The sequence below is a fragment of the Opisthocomus hoazin genome, chromosome 5, assembly GCF_030867145.1.
Source record: "Opisthocomus hoazin isolate bOpiHoa1 chromosome 5, bOpiHoa1.hap1, whole genome shotgun sequence".
Lineage (NCBI taxonomy): Eukaryota > Metazoa > Chordata > Aves > Opisthocomiformes > Opisthocomidae > Opisthocomus > Opisthocomus hoazin.
In genome coordinates, this window is record NC_134418.1 from 14,844,759 (window position 1) to 14,865,003 (window position 20,245).

Consider the following 20,245-nt stretch of genomic DNA (forward strand, 5'->3'; position numbering starts at 1 on the left):
CAGAATTCATATATGTATAATTATTTAAAATCCTTGTATCTGAAACAGCATCCTGTGAAGAAAGAATTCAGTTGTGTGTACACACCTGTCAAAACATTTCTGTGTACTTTTTTTAATCTGCATTTTTAAAGGTTTATAGCACATCCTGTTCCTAAACACAAAGGCAGCCTTCAGATATTACTTACTAATATTGTGTCATATAAAACAAATCATACCTCAAGCATATATTTTCCACTTTTCTGAGATATTGTAAAAATGTGTGTATTCTGGCAGGCAGTATCTTAGACATGTAAATAAACGCTGGAAGAAAAGGACGAGCTCCTCAGTGTGTCTATGTTGTCATAACTCATTTAAGGTGGTAGTGTTGTACTAATTTTTATTAGTTAAGAAGCTGCCCTAATACTTTGAACAGGGAGCATCACAGAGACTCTAAAGCAGTAGTCCTTTTGAAAACGGACCTATTTACTTCTAATCAGGTAGGTCTGCTTGATTTTTTTTTCCTCCATTCCTTGACTAGGTGCTATTGTAATGAAAATCGTAACGTAAATCATTTAGTCTCTTGTGACAAAAACATTGTTCTCATCCATCTTCATTTTCCTGCTTTTTAAGTAAACTCAAAAGTCAATGTTGCCAAAGTTTTGAAGGGTGACTTGTGGCATTAGCTGTCCAACCTGTTTCATTTCTAACGTGAATTGCCCCTTAAAGTATTGTCTGCCGTAGCGATGCCTCTTCCTGAGCACCTTGCTAGATAGCAGCTGATGTTAGCGAAGTGTTAAGTGGTCAGCTGAATTGGACATAGATTGCTTGCCTGCCTTTAGAAGCTATTTCTTCTGCTGTTTGTTAACCTGTCTGTTTTACTGTTAAATTATGACTCACTTCCATTCCATCCTCTCTTTTAAGAATCACCTGAGTGCAACAACTTTCACCCCTGAAAAGAGGGATGAGGGCAAGTCAATGGAAACTTCGCAGTTGAGGCCTTAAATATTGGACTGTCGAAGCATATGGCTCTGAAAATGGCTAGTTGTTTTTGAAAACATTGTCTTGTGTCACACTGATCAGTAGTATAACAATTAATTCAATGTGCCTTTCAAAACAAAAACTTGAGTCTTATTTGAGAAATTAGTATTGTGTACAGGCTTTTGAAGAAAGATTTTTTTTTTTAATTATTTTTGCTTTAAATATTTGCCTTGGCACTGAGGCGTGGAGTAGTCTTTCTTCTACACCTTAGTCTTGTGTCACTGGCTCGTAAGAGTATCTTGAAATAACACCTTGGATTTTGAAAATAAATTTGCTTTGATAAGATAAATAGACCAACCAACCAACAAAACACCAAAAAAAACCTTGAGTTAGGGTGGATTGGTTGTCTTGTGCAATCTGTATCAAAGTTGTGACTTGTAGAATGTTCTGCAGAAATTTTTATCTTTGATTTCCAATCGATGCTGCTAGAGTAGAGTGTACACCTTCAAATGCCTGTGAACTGCTGGAGTGTGAGCTTAAATGGGAGATGCTAAAGTTACTTGCTTTTCAGTAAAAAGCATTTTACAGAAAACAAAAGGCCTCAAATTCAGTTCAACAGGTTTCTTGCCTGTCTGCAAAGAATCTAGAAAATAGATATAAAAAACTATTATTATTATCGTCGTTATTGAATTTTTTCCTGCTGAGGCATAGAAACAAGCAATGGATATTTCTGGTTCTATCCTAAGGTAAATGTCATCTACTTTTTTTGAACAAGTAGTGAAAAGCAACTCAGCTCTTTTTGCACAAAGTCCCAGTTTTGGCCATCTCTTGCTTTTCACTGGAGATGTCTGCCTCCCATGTTCAAAAATAACAGCTTAGTTTTTAGCATTTTGATTACCGTAATTTCAGTATGATCTCTGAGTTGAGTTCTCTTCTTAACTCAAATATCCCATATGTTTATTTGTTACCCATATACTTACTTGCTTTTGTAGTGTCACACACCTACATTATTCAAGATTAATTTGTTCAATTAATAGTAATGTTGAGAGACAATGTCTGTCTTTTAAGGTGAAGACTTGTTAAAGATATCACAAAAATGAATCTTGCTCTACTTTGTGTCTGTAGGATGATTTCTTACTCTTGTCTTTTAATTGGTTTAATTCACATTAGGAGGAAATATTTACTGAAGGTAACCTTCCATCTCTTCCATTCAAGGACATCCTAGATGATGTAATGGAGACTTTGGAGAATATCACATGAGCATGAATGAGAATATCACAACCATATGTGGTTTCAAATCACATTTTAAATTAAGCTCTGTCTACTGGGTAATAGAATTTGGATGATACACAATCACTCTTAGCAGGTCCCTTATCAAAAAACTTTCCATTCATAGGCACCATGTTAGGTATTTATCATCTAAGGGATCTAAAAACTTGGTGGAAGTCTCTTTAAATACTCCTCTAATGATAATTACGAATAGAGTCAATGATGCATAATTCTTATTAGCATGAATAGAAAGCTAATGAGATTTTAATGTCTTGAGTACATACCATCTCTATTTGTGCAAAGATTTTCTGAGGGGCAAAATCGGGTCTGTTACTGATGGGAAGTCACAGAGTGTCTAAAGACTTCAGTTGACCTTTACAGTGTTGTAGTTCATGCTTGCAGGGAAATACTATTGGTCTTTATTATTCTTACTTTATAGACTGGTCAAAATGTAGAGAGATTAAGACTGCATGTATAAATGTGTACCACAGGATGCCTACCATGCTAAGATACTAACCATGCAGGTATCTCAGTTAAATAGGGATGTTCATCTCTGCCTGTTCTTTATGACAGAGGCCAAACTTGAAGGGATAAATACTTTTCTGTAGAATGCAGAATTGAGTACCTGCTCTCAGATGCTACAGTGATGGTAAACTTAACCAAAACTTGCTTAAAAGTTTCTGAGGTGCCTCCTTTGATGGCCGCGGTTCTTCTATTCTGTCACAGGCAGTAGTTACCTGAGCGTTGCTATTAAAATGCGTAACACAGGAAAGTTCTGAAAATGCTGATTTAACTTTGGGGTTTTATTTTTAGTATGCTGTGAAACCTATTAGATTAGATTTTTCAGGACCAAAAGAGAATTTAGAGATGGAGTGAGGAAAAACCCTGCACTCTGATGCCCAGCAGTTTCCAGATGGGCTGTTTCTGTGCTGAGCTTTATTCTAAATAGAGTGTGTAGGGCAGCAGTTGATATCAACACCAAGTAGTGGAATTGGAGCTCTCATGGTTGCAAGTCTTTTCTCTCTCTCTGTCTTCTCTCTCTTATCAATCTAGCTTTTGGGCCTGTGTGGATAATACGGGAAGAGAGAGTAAAACCAAACTTATAACTATTTACTGTCTTTGAGGATTCAGCTACCCAGGTGTTAGATATGCAGTGTAACCATTGATGTCCAGCCTAGACATCCACACTTATACATCAGTGGAAACAAATTTTTTAGGATACCAAACATACCGAGAAGTACCTTTTCCTTTTATTTGGCTGTAAAGGGAGCTTAGAGTGACAAGCTCAGAAGGAAGCATCTAAAGAGGGTAATTGCAGCTGGCTGCTATCTACGTTGTCCTGCAGAAAAATGGTCACGATGGCAATATCAGTGCAATATAGTCACAGTGGCTCTGAATGTCAGTGATACAGCTTGGAGAGCTCATCAATCACGTTACATTTGATTGTGTGCTTGCACGTGCCATGCTTGCTTTTCACCCTGGGATAATTTCTGTCAATATCCCATCATATACTTGGCAGCAACATAGTTGTTGAATTAAATCGTTTTGATCTAATCCTGTTTGATGTCCATTCAATCATTTTAATCTTGTTTGAAATCCATTACCAGTAGACTCTTGATACACAGTTTAACTTTGTTTTACATAAGGTGATTTTTTGTTATTTGCTTAAAGAGTAGTAGGTTGAATTTCACTGGTAAATATTAACTGACACTTGCCAATTTGAAACTAAATACAGTCTTTCTATAAACTTTGTACTTTTGCTAAACAGAAGGATGTATTTTATCTTCCCATTGAACTAATCACATAGGTAAGCATAGGTTTATTTGTATTTTTAATTGTTACTTTTATTATATTAAAAATTATATACCCTCTATCTTAGGTTAGTATTTAATATTAAAGTTATCACTACCCTAAAACAAAGTCTGATCTCTTTGAAATATCTGACTTTACTGTAGTTGTTTTTTTGGATCGCTTAAATGCAGTAAAAGCTTGGAATTTAATGTTAAAAGCACATTTCGAAACAATGTATTGCATTATAAGATAACAGCATTGATTTCTTTGCTGCTTTAATCCTGCTTGTTAATTACAGAGTGGTAAAATCATGAGCATGCTTGTAAGATTTTCTGTTAATCTTGCTATCTTTTGTATTTTGGTATTTTTTAGGTTAAGTACGAGTTGCTGCTTGAGAAAGAGTGTCAGCTGTGTGATCTGGAAAATAAACTTGGAGAGTATATTGCTTCTTTAGCCTTTCAAAAGACTGTTAAAAAATCCAAAATGTTGGAGTTGTATACTGCTATCGGAAGTGTACAAGCTTTGCTCTTTGAACAACTGAGCACATCAAAAACCCTGTCAAAATTGGAATGTATTCAGATTTTAGAAGCACATAATCCTGTAAGTAATGAAGTTGTGAAAAGGAAAAATTCCTGTTAGGAGACAGCAACTATGACGGTATCTTATTTGACTTTGATTTAGCTGTTCTGGTTTGTAGCTCCTGGTGGTGCGACCTTTAATTTCTGTGATTCCATGTACTTTAATGCACTTGGTAAAAGAAATATAGAGAAGGAAAGTATTAGAGCCAGGAAAGATTGTGTATTATTATTTATTTTTACTATAGTAGCATCCAGAGATCTACAGTCAGAAAGAGCAGTATTTTGGTGACTAGTTAATATTAAAGTTTTATTGATTGCAAGGAAGACAATTGGGAAGTGATTATGAGAAATGACTGGGACAGTGTGTAAATTGCTGTGACTTGTTACACAATTGTTCACATTGTAGTGCTATCCATACAGTAAAATCCATGACCATAGGAAAAGCGTCAATCATGGAGTTTTTAATGTTTATGTCTACACAGCCTGCTACCTGGCTATCTCCCTCCAAGCACGCACATACAGTTTAAATAGTAGAAACTTTGGAAAGGCGTCTTCCTTTCACTGTATTTATTACATACTTGGTATATGCCAGTTTTCTAATCCTTTTTTAATACTTCAGTGCTCTGTATTCATAAGGTTAATATTTTTTTTTGGCATCTGCTATTTGCAACCATCCAAGTGAGACTTGGGAGAGCACTGGAGTAGAACAAATAAAATGGGTTTCTAAGAGCGAAACCTCTTTGCTAGAGGGCATCATTAGACAGCTATTGCTGTGAAAACTCCTGGTTAAATTTTAATGCTGTCATCTCTACAGAGTTTCTCTTAGAATGGCAGTTAGAATGCTGATATCCTTCCAGTTTTGTTTAAATTTGTATTTAATCTGTAGGAAATAGTGAAAGTTGTATGGACATGGAATACTAGAAATAATTTAATCTGGAATTATGGCCTTTTATGCAGCAACTGTAAGAGGGCTCTGCAGAGAGGTTGCTTTTAGATTCTCTGTCGTTGAACAGGTGAAAAAAAGGGATTGAAGGAGAGACAGAAGAGGGATCTAGAGTAGCTAGCACTGGAGTCTTTAGCCAATGTGCAAGAACTGAGTAGAGCACTATTCTGGGGAAATAAAAAAAAATTAGACATTGTTTAAAGTGCCCATTAGGCTTGGTATATGGGGACTGTGTCCTGGTGCTCAAACCTTTCTCTCTTGCTGTGTTTTATTTCTGCTCCTTTGTCACACTAGCTGGTGAATTTAAACACCTGTTACTTTAAAACATATGTCAGAATACACAGATTTTGCTAATGCTGACAAGATCAGTGATAGTTTTGTCAATCAGTGAAACAGACACATCCAGCTATATGTCAATTTGCTGCATCCCTTAGAGATAGCATGGTAACGTTTGATTTTGGTGTTAGGAGAGTGGATCTAAGCTCCAATGTCAAATCTTGCTGACCGGGCAGCAGATACTTACGCCATGCTCCGATGAATTTCTAGTCTCAGTAAGGCTGATGAGGTGGAGGAATAGATTAGAATTCAGCATGTTCTCCAAGCTACAGGTTAGGAATTAGGGCGCTGAGATATTAAGCAACTTGCTTGAGGTCAGACAACAGTGACACTGGAAAACTGGAATATGAAGTCTTCCCTCTGATGCATAGTTTGACTCTTTGACCAAAGAGAGATCTTTGCCATGAGAGATCCAGTCCACTTAAGAATTTGGGTTTTAACCCTTTGATTTTTAGAACATTGTATTTTAACTCCAATTCTATGACACTAAGTGTGAATTACTGTCTTTTAACCTCAAACTTCTTTGATACTAGTTGTCGATTCAGTATAACTAAACTAGTCAGTCTGAGTTTCTCAGGCTGTTTCAGTGGCTTTATGCAGCTTACAGATGAATTCTAATGGTGCCATTCTTTTGTTTGGATCTCGGTGATGCTGGTAGTGTACTTTCTAGATGTCCTCTACATTGGAAGGTTTCAGAGATCATCAACCTTTAACACAATGATAATTGACTCATATCTTTCGGCGTTGTTCTGATACTCATAGTGTGCAAGTCATGTTTACTGAAGCCATGCAATGAATTGGAAAGTGTAATGACTGCAAGTGGCTGGGTAGAATGAGAAATGAGTAAACTAATATCAGAAATTCTGATACCATCTTTTTTTTCGCTGCAAATGAAATTTGTTCTTTCAAGTTAAATTATGACTTCTTATCATTACATGTTTTCAACCTCTAGGAGATTGAAGAACTGGACAGAAAGCTGGAGTATGAGATGTTGCATAAAGAGTCAGCTCAGCAGCAGCAGCAGCATCTAATGAGTAGGCAGAGGTGGACTCCAGATGGTTTGGGACTTTCAAGTGAAGCTGCAGAAACAAATGCAGACAGACAGGTGACCGTTCTGCTAACACAGGCCATGAGTAAATGTAGGCAATTTATAAATCTGCACCAGCAAAGGTAAGTGCTTTGGTCACAGGTTTTACTAAGTTACTGCCATCCTTGTAGACCATAAGATATCACAGAGACACAGCAGGTTAAATGTTGGGGAGGGACTATACATCTATGTTTGAACAGTGCATTTTTGTGATGTGGCCCAGAGTATTACTGAGGAGTCTTGGGAATACTGAAATAAGGAACATGAAATAATAATAACTTAGTTACATATAGATTGTGATGCATTGCACGACATTCACCATTTCTTGACGCAGACAGTGGAAAAAGAACAATGCTTCTTAGCAGCAAGAAGGAAAAGAACTTTAATACTGTGCCTTCATCTCCTGAGAAGATAAGTAGGAACTTCAATGAAACCTGATCTGCTGGTGTTAGAGGAAGTAGCTGAGACAATTTAAATTGAATTTCCATCTCCACTGTCACACTGTAGACTGAATTCCCTGTCATGCAATCATTTTTGATGGCATTTGTAAATGCTTTTTCAGAGACAGGCTCAGTTTCACTTTTCCCTGGCCAGTTTCTAAGTAAAGATATCGGTGGAAAAAAAAAAAGAGCCTCTTGGGAGGTATATAGAAATATCTGTCTTGTCGTGAAGGTTGCCCAGCAAAAACAGGTGATAACTTGCAACATTGCAAAGTATTGTATTACATTCATTAGGGTTACAGGAGTCAGAAATTACATTTCCGTGTGTATTGCACAGTATTAAAAGCTTACCACATTTCAAGGTTCGTGTAAGATTCCAAGAGTGTTCTTTCCATTACAAAGAGGGTTTTCCATGAAACAAGTGATATATTAAAAATGGCTTTGATAGGCTTTGAGTGGAGTTATTGCCCTCCTAAGTCTGTTTTAATTCTGAAAGGGCTGGAGCTCTTCTCGATGTAGATTAGCAACTCTCCTGTTGCAGAACTAAAGAGTCATTAGAAGATCACATAGGTTACTGGCTTGTGGGTGCTACTGTAGAGATATGTCAGTGAAGCTTCAGAAAAACTGCAACTAGTCTTTACTATTTACGTGATAAAGTAATGGAAGAAAAATTTTTGTACTTTCTGAAATGACATAAGGATGGCTTCATGATTTGGTCCAGAAACAAAAAAATCACCAGTAGTGAGGAAGTTAACTGTTTACTGTTGCATTCCAGCAACAAAAAGATCCACAACTTGCTATGGAGTGTGTTAATGAAATTTAAAAAGGAGGATGGGGACAAGTTGAATCATGTTGCTTTGGAGCAATTTCGTACTTGAATTGTGTGCAAGAGCATAGCCTTAGATTCTGCTCTGATGTTTGCTTGGTGGTTCGGGGAAGAAAGGACAAGAATCGTAGAATCATAGAATGGTAAGGGTTGGAAGGGACCTTAAAGATCATCTGGTTCCAACCCCCCTGCCACGAGCAGGGACATCTTCCACTAGACCAGGTTATTCAGAGTTCCATCCAGCCTGGCCTTCAACACTTCCAGGGAAGGGGCAGCCACAGCTTCTCTGGGAAACCTGTTCCAGTGTTTCACCACCCTCATGGTGAAGAATTTCTTCCTAATATCTAATCTAAATCTGCCCTCTTTTAGTTTAGAGCTATTCCCCCTTGTCCTATCACTACACACCCTTGTGAAAAGCCCCTCTCCATCCTTCCTGTAGCCGCCCTTCAGGTACTGGAAGGCTGCTCTAAGGTCACCCCGGAGCCTTCTCTTCTCCAGGCTGAACAGCCCCAAGTCCCTCAGCCTGTCCTCATAGGAGAGGTACTCCAGCCCTCGGATCATCTTTGTGGCTCTCCTCTGGACCCGCTCCAACACATCCATGTCCTTCTTACGCTGGGGGCTCCAGAGCTGGACGCAGTACTCCAGGTGGGGTCTCACGAGTAAAGGGGCAGAATGCCCTCCCTCGACCTGCTGGCCACGCTTCTCTTGATGCAGCCCAGGATACGGTTGGCTTATATCAGAAGTTATGCCGCTCACACAGTTTGGCTGACAGAAAGATATGCTTCCTGATTGGATGACTTTCAGATACTGTTTCCTATAATACAGTCATTGCGCCTGGGAAGATTTCAATGTTAATTCTGTCTTTCACTTCAGATTGAGAGATGAGCAATGGAATTGCGCGGTGCTTGAAGATCTCCTGGAAAAGATAGAAATGGATGCATTTTTGGCACTTTACAGTCAGGTAAGCATGAAATTGAACAAAGCTTCCAAGTTTAAATTACAGCTGTATCTGGAGATGAGCTTTTTTTGCTTTTTTGGGAGCCATTACGCATGTATTTGGACCCAGTTCTGCTAAGAGTCACTACCAGTTCTGGTGTTTGCAGCCAGTATTATCGTTCACTTCCATTAGTTCTGACCTACTTTCAGCCTTTTGAATTTCACTGCGTTATACTTCCTTTTCTTCACTTACAAATCCTTTCCAGGGGCTGTCCTGTGGCATTTCATTCTGCGAGGAGAACTGAATTGCCTGAGTTTCTGATTTACAGACAGATTTACAGTCAGATTTTCATGTAATGAGGCAAGGGTTTTGTTTAGTCATTAATCAGCGTTAGAAAGGCTTTGCATTGATGATGTTACGAAACTAAATGATAGAATGAGTGCTAGTTAAATTTTCTAGTATCATTACTCATTGTTTTCAAAATGAGCATCACCTCTTTAGGTAATTTGCTATCTGTTGGCTGCCTGCCGGTGCACAAAAGTCATTAAAAATTAATTGCTCTTGTCCCCAAATGTTGTCTGCATGCCTTGATTGAGATATGTAGCTCGTATCAGAGAAGAGATTTGGTGTTGCAGCTTTTCAGATCCAAGTATCTTGCCTCTCAGGCACAGGTGTGGACACAGTCACCAGTATCATAAATTGGGAGCCTCAGAGGCCAGCGAGCCAAGGAGGGATCACTTAGGCTAAGGGTCTCAGCTTTTCCTGTGTCTCAGCTTGTTTCTGCTCACTTTTCTGAACTCTTTATCCTCTCTTGAGTTAGATGTCTGTTTGAGGTCAGCTGCTCTCGTGAAGAGCTGTAGTCAGACTCCTGTATACTACACCTGTGCTAGGAGATTCACCTGGAAGGTAGCACATGTTTTGAGATCCTTACTCTGATTTGGGTAAGGAATTTGCATCAAGAACTCACAAAGCTTGCAGGAGTGTGGTAATCAGTCTCTGCCTCTTGTGGGGATGCTCGGGTGCCGTTCAGAGCAGAGTCCTTCCACGAGTCTTGCTGGAAGAGAGTTGCCGCTGAATATCTGGCAGCCTGATGACTAAACTGCTGTCCTGGAATGGAAGATCTCACTTTGTGCTAATGAATTAAATCAGGCAGAGTGGGAATTCAGGCCTCATCTTACACTTTCTAATAGCATCATATCCTCTGGGCATAATAATATGAACACCAAAAACCCTTTCCAGCATGTCTCGCAGAGTGTAACATTTGAAAGTGTGTGCTGAGGAAGTGGTCACCAGCATTACCAGTCTTCTAGGTTTAAGTCAAAGCTGTGTTCTCTCTTAGCTTGTTTTTTTTTTTTTTAACTAGTAATATTATTATTATTATTTTCCTCTTTGTGATTTTTTTCTTTGTTTTTTGGGGTTTCTGTGGAGGTTTTTCTTCTTGTTGCAACTGCTTTTTCTCAAACCATCTTGCCACCATGTTGACTTTGACAGTTTGATGTTTTATAAGTGGCTATGGCTGTCAGGAGCTGCTGAATTCTGTTCACTGTATTTCCTGCCCCCATGGTCTACTGCACAGAGAGCTCATAACATTTTGTTGGGACTGGAGAGTTGAGTGGAGAGGAACCTGGTGAAGTTCAACAAAGGCAAGTGCAGGGTCCTGCACCTGGGGAGAAACAATCCCATGCACCAGTACAGGCTTGGGGCAGACCTGCTGGAGAGCAGCTCTGTGGAGAGGGACCTGGGTGTGCTGGTGGATGACAGGTTAACCATGAGCCAGCAGTGTGCCCTGGCTGCCAAGAAGGCCAATGGGATCCTGGGGTGCATCAAGAGGAGTGTGGCCAGCAGGTCGAGGGAAGTTCTCCTTCCCCTCTAGTCAGCCCTAGTGAGGCCTCATCTGGAGTACTGTGTCCAGTTCTGGGCTCCCCAGTTCAAGAAAGGTGAGGAGCTACTGGAGAGAGTCCAGCGGAGGGCTACAAAGAAGATTAGGGGACTGGAGCATCTCCACTACGAGGAGAGGCTGAGGGAGCTGGGCTTGTTCAGCCTGAAGAAGAGAAGGCTGTGAGGGGATCTTCTAAATGCCTATAAATATCTGAAGGGTGGGTGTCAAGAGGATGGGGCCAAACTCTCTTCAGTGGTGCCCAGTGACAGGACAAGGGGCAACGGGCACAAACTGAAGCACAGGAAGTTCCATCTGAACATGAGGAAGAACTTCTTCCCTCTGAGGTGACGGAGCACTGGAACAGGCTGCCCAGGGAGGTTGTGGAGTCTCCTTCTCTGGAGATATTCAAAACCTGCCTGGACAAGGTCCTGTGCAGCCTGCTGTAGGTGACCCTGCTTTGGCAGGAGGGTTGGACTTGGTGATCCACAGAGGTCCCTTCCAACCCCTATGATTCTGTGATTCACAGAAATAGCATCCTTCTGACACTGCTAAAGATTTCTGCTGCAGGCCTTTGTAGGGTGCTTATGACATAAGTATTGTCGTGATGATGAGTTTTAATCTGATTATTTCTTTATAACTTTAAATTTTATATGTGTTCATTTATGGTCCTTTAAAATAACTTGTATAACGCTGATGAGGCAGTCACTATTTTCAGTTATTCATTCAGTCATGGAACAGTGACATGGGCAGTGACAGCTATAACTCTTCTCAGAGGCAATATTAAATTTGAGGTTTTATTTGCCCATTTGTAGTTGCAGTTTGTCTAATAATTCAAGAATTTGGAACACTTTTCTAGGGACAGAAGATGATCTTTTCCCTGATCAGTGTTCCTTTTTTTCTTTTTGTGGTACAGGTAAGGAGTTAACAGGCTTGTGTGAATATTTTGCTGAATCGTGCAGTGCTTCAGATACATTTTTGAATATGATAAATACAAGATGAATCTTAGATGAAGTAAACTCTGTTCAGCATCTGTGGAAAACAAATACCAGAAGCGACAGAAAAATTGAAAGTGCTTTGAAAGGTGCTTTGAGCTTTACTGGTCTTTCCCTGTACTACCACGGTTTAAGTCATTAGTCTTGGTAGACAGTAGTTTTTTTTATACTCTTCCCCCACAGTTCATTATATATTTATCTGGCAAAGTATGCTCCATCCAGAAATGCCCGCCTGTATAGAGTCTTTAAGCAGCACAGACCAACTCCTCCAGATTAGCAGTACCACGATCATTTTCATAGTTTAATTTCAGTGCTTTTAAATCTGGTATAGCCTTGCAATCTTGGACAAATTGAAGGAATGGCTGGGACCTTGTGCTTTGTTTATTTAGCAGTTTCATGGGCTGGCAAAAACAGTCATCAGTAAGTGTGAACTGTTAAAAAGAGAGTGTGCATAGGGCATTGATCTCACACTGTGGTTCTTAGCTTGCCATACTCCTAGGCATAGAAGGGTGGGAAGGAGATGCATGTAGCAAGCCAGCTGCTTAGCAGAAGAGCTCTTACCTTGCAAAAGATCTTGTGAATTGTCTTTCTGCTGCTCTTGAGTTTGGTTGCCTCTGATAGAGCCTCAGCATCTACCTTTTTTGTGAAGGCATGAATTCCAGATGTGTAGCATGCTAAGAAGAATGCTGAAGCAGCTGTGTAGGACTTGTTGGAAGGGAAGAGAGACAAACCCAGTGGCTGAGTGCTGCTGCTGCTGGCTGTGAGTGGTTTTGAGGGGAGCTCTATCCCAAGAGACTATGGCTCTTAGCATTTCAGTTCAAAGACAGTGCTCACTTTCATTTGTAGGCGTTACTTGTATTCATTGTCATACTGCACAGGACTAACCAGGAATGTGCTGATTTTGCATGTTATTGTAGCTCATTTCTGTCTTAGAAAGTTCAGTAATACTGACGCTCCTTGTCCTGCATTCCCAAAGATCGTATCACTTGACTGGGAGGGAAGGTGGATATTGCTTTTCTACAGCATAAGTAGTAATGTTGCTGAAGTTGCTGACAATTTAATTGTCTTCCTGTGATAGTTGTTAGGTTTCTTTGGCACAGATACATTGTGAAAGAGGGGCTGAACAGCGTGGTATGCATTCTGCAAGTTGAGAGGTTAAAATCATTGTTTTGCAGATTACAGGTGCATGCAAGCAGAAGATGTCATAATTCTCACAGTACCCAGTCCTCTTAGCACCCTAGCAGGTGAACGATGGCCCTTGACAATTACAGGTTTTGACATCTTGAAGAGAGAGGTTTAGGAGCATCACTGTCACCTTACTGCACTTGAGAAACTAGACACACTGTTCAGTGTATACTTGAGGGACTGTGCTTTATGTTTTGTTCATAAGACTCCCTAAAGAAGTAATTAATTTGTGTAAATGTGCATTAGATATACCATTGGGGTTTTTGTATTTATGTTTATTCATATCAAGTATAGCCCAGAGATATTCTGGGACATACTTTATTGAAATTCCATAAAACCTGTATATATTTACCGTGCAGATATCCAAAACAAAATTTCTGTTCTCAGCAAGTATAATAGTATAACAACTCCAGCTATAATACCAAACCAGACTACTCTTAATTCAACTGTAAAGAAGTATGTGCTTAGTAGAATAGTAGTTTAGTAATTTATTAAGGCTCACAGTGTAACATGTTCCTACTTTTGGATGTGCTTATCCTGGGATCTTTTTCCCCCCCCTCTGTTTTTTCACAATTTATAGAACCCATTATATTGGCAAGTAGTAGGAAACTTGTTGCATTATTATTGTTGTACTATTGTAGCTCTGTATCTTACACACGTTATTTTCTGTGAAGAGGATTTTCCCCTTTAGACTAGCTTTCTGCAGCCCTCTGGAACACCAGAGAAGTTTTACTTTCCTACATTTTGTGTTTCAGCTTACATCCTTGTGGAGGCAGATGGGAGTCAGTAAGAGATCTGCTTGAATGATAGTGAGTTCGGGATCATAAGACTCTGGCTGAGAAGTTACTTTTAAATAAGCTCATGGCTATAGCCCTAGGTGCACTAGTTGCATCTTAGAGACAACAGCTGATGCAGGCAGACTGTCATGTGGAAACAGCACAGTGAGCCTTAAACACAGCATGGATTGAGTTCAAAGATTCTTGCATTAGTTGTTTAAATACACATTGCTCAGTCCAAATGCTTAAAAGTAATTCAGCTGTAGTTTCTGAACTACAACTCATTCCTGTTTTTATTTTGACCAAGTTCAGAGAATACAAATGAGGTTATTGGTGGAGCAAGCAGCATTTGTATCCATTAGATAAAAAAGTGAAAAAAAGTTTCACAAAAAAAGTGAATTTCTAATCTTTATGGTACCTTACCGTGCAATATACCTGAAGAATCAAACTCATCCCAGGCTGGAGGCCTTTTGGTCTGACTAGTGTGACCATTCGTGTGTTTGCATGCACGTTCACCTCTCCTTCCTGCTCTGCAAGTTGGCCTGGGTAGCTGTGGGCATCTAAAGTGCCGCTCGCTGCTGGTGCGTGTTCACACCTCAGCACTCGCTTTGCCACACGTACGCTGGATGCCCCTGGCTGGTGGGTGCCTGGCAGCTTTTGTTAGTGTTGGCAGCATTGTGGCATCTTGCAGGACTACTTAATCGTGTATTCTGCTCTGTTGGAAAAGCATCACGGTTTGCCTCTCCATCCAAATCATACCTGATGCAGAAAGGTAAGGGTCAGAGTTGAGAGAAGAACATTTTAAAGAGGAAGCTATTACAGAGGAAAGCAGTACTGAAGTCATGATGTTTTGATAATCTGTGTATAAATTACTGAGTTAAAGGTCCTGAGACCATTTAGACAAAATGGGCAGAATAGGTCACAGACATGTGTCATTTTTTGTTCTCACTTAATGTTGGGTTTTTTTAAGTTTCTGAAAGAACAGTTTTTAAAGACAACACAGTCTGTATACAACTATAGAAATTAAACCTAGGTGTCTGTATTAAGTTCTTATTTACATTCCTCTCCAGACAGGAATCAAATCATTTCTTGCCCTAAGTAGCCTGAACAGACTTCTCTTTTACCTAACGTTGGTGCCTGTTTAGGGTGAAAATGTTGGATGTTTTAAATACCTCCAGCAATGTACTAATCCCTCATCAGTCTTAGAGTTTTGTCTTGTTCATTCTAGTATCTCAGTGGTTTCCATGGACAACCTACAACAACACTGAAGATCCCAGGAAACTTTGGGCAGTGGCTAGTTTTCCTGCCTTTTGGAGAGGAGTTCTCTGCTTGGAGAGTGGTTATGGGAAAAGGAGGTTGATTGATTTCTTTATTTTGTGTGGCTGCCTGAATTTAGCTTAGGGCTGCTTTGGGGGTGATTGCTTTGTTTGTTTTTACATAGATTTAGCAGAAAGGATTGTCCTTTACAGAACATCCTTTTGATGAAACGGCTTCTTTCGAAGAAGAAGGTTCACTTAATACAGGGATCTCCTGGATGCATTCGCTTCTCTGAAGATTCATCATGCAAAAAAGAGGCAGAGTTCAAACATTTGCTGTGACATTTTGAATCCAAAAGACTGTGGGCTTCTTTGTGGACAAAGAAATTGGTTGCCTTCCTTTATGGTGGAACCTTGAGGGTTTTTATGTGACGTGGGCTTTGTAGTCGTCTCCCCTATCAATGCTTGTAGAGCGGAGGAGACTCAGCTGTCATGATTCATCTCCAGTGTCTGGCATATTTTACCTAACTTCAGCTGCCTGAGATACATGTACAGTTTGGATAGACTAAAACAGCATTTTTCTGGCATTCTTTGAGTCATTGAACTTGCTTTAATTTGCTCTACTCTTTTCTTTCCATGTAGTTCTCAATATATTGTAGATTTCTCATATTTGATACGCATGAGAAATCCACACAAACAGCCCTGGGAACACGGTAGTTTTGACAGGAGAGCAGAAAATAACAACGGGGTTTTGGTGTTTGAAGGGGGGCAGGAAATGGGGCTGGTTAATTGTCCAGGGAATAACTAAATTTGAATTTAGTCTATTTGAACACTATGTGAGTATGCTTTACCACTGACCTTTGGGCCAAAAAAGAGAGGACATCTGGGAAAAAAAAAAACCCTCCAAAACAAAAACAGATATTTCCTTATTTCCTTCACCTCTTAACGAATGTTACAAGCTGTTCTCTGAGTTCATCACATAATCTGGTGTTAAGAGAGGCTGAACGATGAAGTGCTCAACCATGGCAACATGTAAATATTGTCATTAGGTTTCAGAGGCTACTTTTTTCCACCCTAATTTTACAGACTGAAGAATGCCATAACGCTTCATTGCTATCTTGAAAGAATTTCTTCATAATAGTATAATCCATAAATTAACTGAACTTTACATTCTAGAATATGGTTGCACTGTGATTTTTCAGACCGAAGGGCGTGGAGTACGTGCCCTAAGCACATACATGAAGATCAACTGGTTGTTTAACATTTACATTTCTTCTATCCAGAATGAAATGCACAGCTGTAATATATATGGACCAGTGTGGGTAGAAACAGTAAGCATGGGGCTATGACTACTTGACACCAAAACTGTCACCACTAACATGATTTTCAGTAATATTCCTATATTATTCTATAATAAATAATTCTTTAATGATAGTAATTGATATTTGTGATTTTTTAAAAAATTTATTTTCAGTGCTGAATTTATCTGTCTTCTACTCATTAATCCTCTAGGAGCTCCGACTTGTGGGTTATTTAGCCAAACTGATGAGGGTACCAATGGGGACGTTACACAGGATCCTGAACTTGTTGCTGCCCTCCAGCTCGCAAAGTGAGATTCTTTCTGTACTCAATTCCATTAGTAAATATTCCGATGGCATTGCTGAAAGTGACAGTAATGCAGATGAGTCTGGCAGCTGTAAGAAAAGGTAAGTGTGGTGTTTTTTGGTAGACCATTGCAAAAGATTATTGCTTTACATGTATATGTATTTGCTGGACAAGCAGATTGACAGCAATAGAAAAAATCACAGGTGCATAAGTTTCCTTTTGAAATATTTTTGTGGGGTAAAAATACTTGGAAACTGCTACCTTATTTTGTAAAATATTTTACCTATAATAAATTTATTGATAGAGAGTTAATATATTCTATAGCTTTATGAATTAAACGGTTATTGTATAGATGTATAAATCTTGTTCTGATCATTTTCTTTCTGTTCATTTTAATTGGGAGTTTATTAAAATATTTTCCTTCTAGCTTTTTGTATCTAAAATATTCATAGCACACCAGAATTCAGGTGTCTGTAGCTTCTAAATATATAAAGGAGGTCGTCTTTTCTAATAATGGAAGTTTCAACCTTGCAGCTGCCTGTCCCTTTGTGGCTCATTGCTAAAGTCACAAGTGGCCACTGTTTTTCCCTTTACTCACAGAGACAGGTAGTCTCCCAGAACCCTCATCCCTCCAGTTAACACCAGCCGAACTGTACAGATGACACCATGAGGTGCTCCTGGACACCCTTTCCCAACTCCTTGCCATGACATGGGAAGGGATGAGAAGCAGATGTTGTGGCACTGGACCCTCTAGTTGTCAGATACGGGTTGACAAGGAACAGATAAGGGCCCTTGGGACCATGAAGAGGTGTGATCTTACCTGATTTAAATCAGGGCAGCAGAAATCCTTGAACGCTCTTACTGACTGTATTCAGGGTATTACTGCCATAGTTTTGATAGTTAAAATTGGAAAGGGGATGAAAGTGTGTGTATATGGGGATTTGCTGATGGGAGTTTTTTCTTTCCTGCTACTTCAGGAGGAACCAAGAGTTGTGGCAAGCACTGGAGAACAAAGTAAGGCAAGATCTGATAAACAGAAGTTTGAAAAAGATCCCTTCTCTAAACGAGAGAAAAGACAGGTAAAGAAAAAATAGGAAGAAACATATGAATTTTTTTTTCATATATTCATTTAATCTCCAGAGGTTCCTCTTGTATCTATTAGAAATCAGGGAAAAGTTCATAAATATGCATTCTCTAACACTTCTGCTGTTTGGTGCTTGCGTTTCCTGCAACATATTTATACATAATAATCAGTAATAGTAAATGCCTAATAAGATTTTTCCGCACATATCCATAAAATTCACACATTTTTCATATACATTGCCCACCTTCCCCATGGCTATTTATTATAAAGTTACCTTTTCTTATGCAATTTTCTATCTCATTAAATGGTACATAACTTGCTGGGAATTGGAATGGAAGTTACACTTCTGTCTGTTGAAATACGGTTTTCTTTAGCTTCCTAAGTCACCACGTCTATGTCAAGATACAATATAGGAAGCTATGCTTTTTTGCTGAAGTTTTCATTTTTAAATTCATTTTTTTTTCATTGATGTAGCTTCATAAAGAAGAAGAAACTTGCCCTTCTGGAAAAAGCATCATTCATTCATCTTGGTTGTTTGCCTACGCGTCCTCCTATGGAACAGTCTGATCTGCCTGTTCCTTTGAACACCGCAAATGCCGAAGCAATAGAGCTATTGGACACAGGGGAGAAGGTGTTTTTGTTCCGTGAGCTGAGTGATCCAATACTTTCTTTGTGTAATTCTCCAAGGAAAAAGAAAAAGAACTTTCTTAATTCCAAAAAGGCTGCTCGCGCAAATATGGATGCATGAGGGCAACTTCCATTCAAACTATCAATTAGGGAAGAGGAAGTTATTTAAAATTCAGAAAAATAATGAGAAGGAATGAAGTATGCAGTTTAAATAACACTTGCATTGTTTTAATATCTCATTTGTCCGACAGTAAATAGCTGTAATTTTAGAATAGCGCAGTTAGCAATGTGTATTGTGCATTTTTTGTTTCTTGGCAGCGTATGATGCAGTAGATGAAATATGGGTGTTTTGTGATGCACATTGTGGCAGGCAGGGCTCAGTGTTCCATCGGTACATTTTGATCATTTTTGCACTGATTTTACTGTAGCTGTATTTTCATAATTTATGTAGAAAGGTTATTTATTGTATAAAGTACTGATCTACTATTCTTGTATTTCTACATTCTTGTAATAAGCTGTGGCATAGCAGATGACATGAAGAGATGAAGCGGATGACCCACAAGTCCTCTGTTCTCTGATTTTCTACTACTCTAGTTAATTTGCTGTTTAATACTGTGCTGTTAATAGGCTTTGAATGTTACTTCTGCAGTCGGTGTTCCACAGTGATAGCTGGTAGTCCAGATTTCAGCATATACTGATGTACTTAGCCTAACATACTGGAGTAAGTTTAGCTTCTCAATATTGTTTCTAAACTTGGTTCAGTAGACCTATGCATGTGGCTACAGTTCAAATTGTGTTTAATATTTGCAACCTGCTTCAGTCTTTTTCTTGACGAAGCAGTATTGTCACATGTGCTCATTAGAAAAGGGAAAAATGTGGATGCACATGTTAATAACTTCAAAAGCTTTTTTGATTACAATGCTGCAAAGTGTCACATTTTAGGTGGTTATTTTTCAAGTCCTTATTCCTGGATTTCTCTAAATTGACGAGAATATCATTCTACATTTCAGAAAGAGATAATTTTTGAACAGTTCTAGTTGGCAGAAAGAAGCCTGTAAATACCAACCCTAAAAGCAGTAATAGGAAAAGACAAATTAAAAGAAATGAATATATTTGATAAAATTTCATATTATTCAAGGCTGTTTTGAGAGTTTTTGAACTGTATTTGAATGCTGTGGTCTGAGGGTACCGTGATCATATATTTTGCAGTTTTTCATGTATGGAAGTTCTCTGTCTTTGTATTAATAGGATGCCAATTTTCATTTTAAAAATTAAAATGCTACAATGTACATGTGGCTCCAGCTGGCATCTATTCCAAGTCGAAGAAAACATATATTTTTTCCCACTTCTCTTGACAAATTTAAATATTCCACAGTAAACAACAATTAGCAATAGAAAATGTATGCAGCAATTAGACTGATAATCCTAATTATTTTTTTGATTGCGTTCTTCAGTCTAGAAGTCTAGATCTAGAAGTCGTCGCTCTCACAGAAGGAGGAATCTACCAGGGTTGTGGGAGCTCAGAGTCACGACATTTTCATGTGCCTGGTATATCGTCCCCAAGGCTTGGGTAGGTAAAGGCAGGGTCTGCCCTACCTCAGAGGTGGGTCGGGGCAGTATAGGAGGATACTCAGGTGTTTCGGAAAGGGGTTTGGCCCTATGCAAGAAAAGCCAATA

General features: G+C 39.1%; 1 protein-coding gene across 3 annotated transcripts in view; it reads left to right on the forward strand.

Moving 5' to 3' along the window:
- Positions 1–19,844, forward strand: part of EVC2 (EvC ciliary complex subunit 2) — an 83,791-nt gene extending 63,947 nt beyond the window's left edge. For all 3 annotated transcript variants that reach the window (XM_075420513.1, XM_075420514.1, XM_075420515.1), the window contains 6 exons: positions 4,390–4,617; positions 6,827–7,044; positions 9,101–9,188; positions 16,765–16,958; positions 17,835–17,936; positions 18,416–19,844. In XM_075420513.1, the coding sequence (XP_075276628.1) occupies positions 4,390–4,617; positions 6,827–7,044; positions 9,101–9,188; positions 16,765–16,958; positions 17,835–17,936; positions 18,416–18,689 (1,104 nt within the window). In that variant the 3' untranslated portion in view covers positions 18,690–19,844. The remainder of the gene's footprint in view (positions 1–4,389; positions 4,618–6,826; positions 7,045–9,100; positions 9,189–16,764; positions 16,959–17,834; positions 17,937–18,415) is intronic.
- The last annotated feature ends 401 nt before the right edge of the window (positions 19,845–20,245 follow it).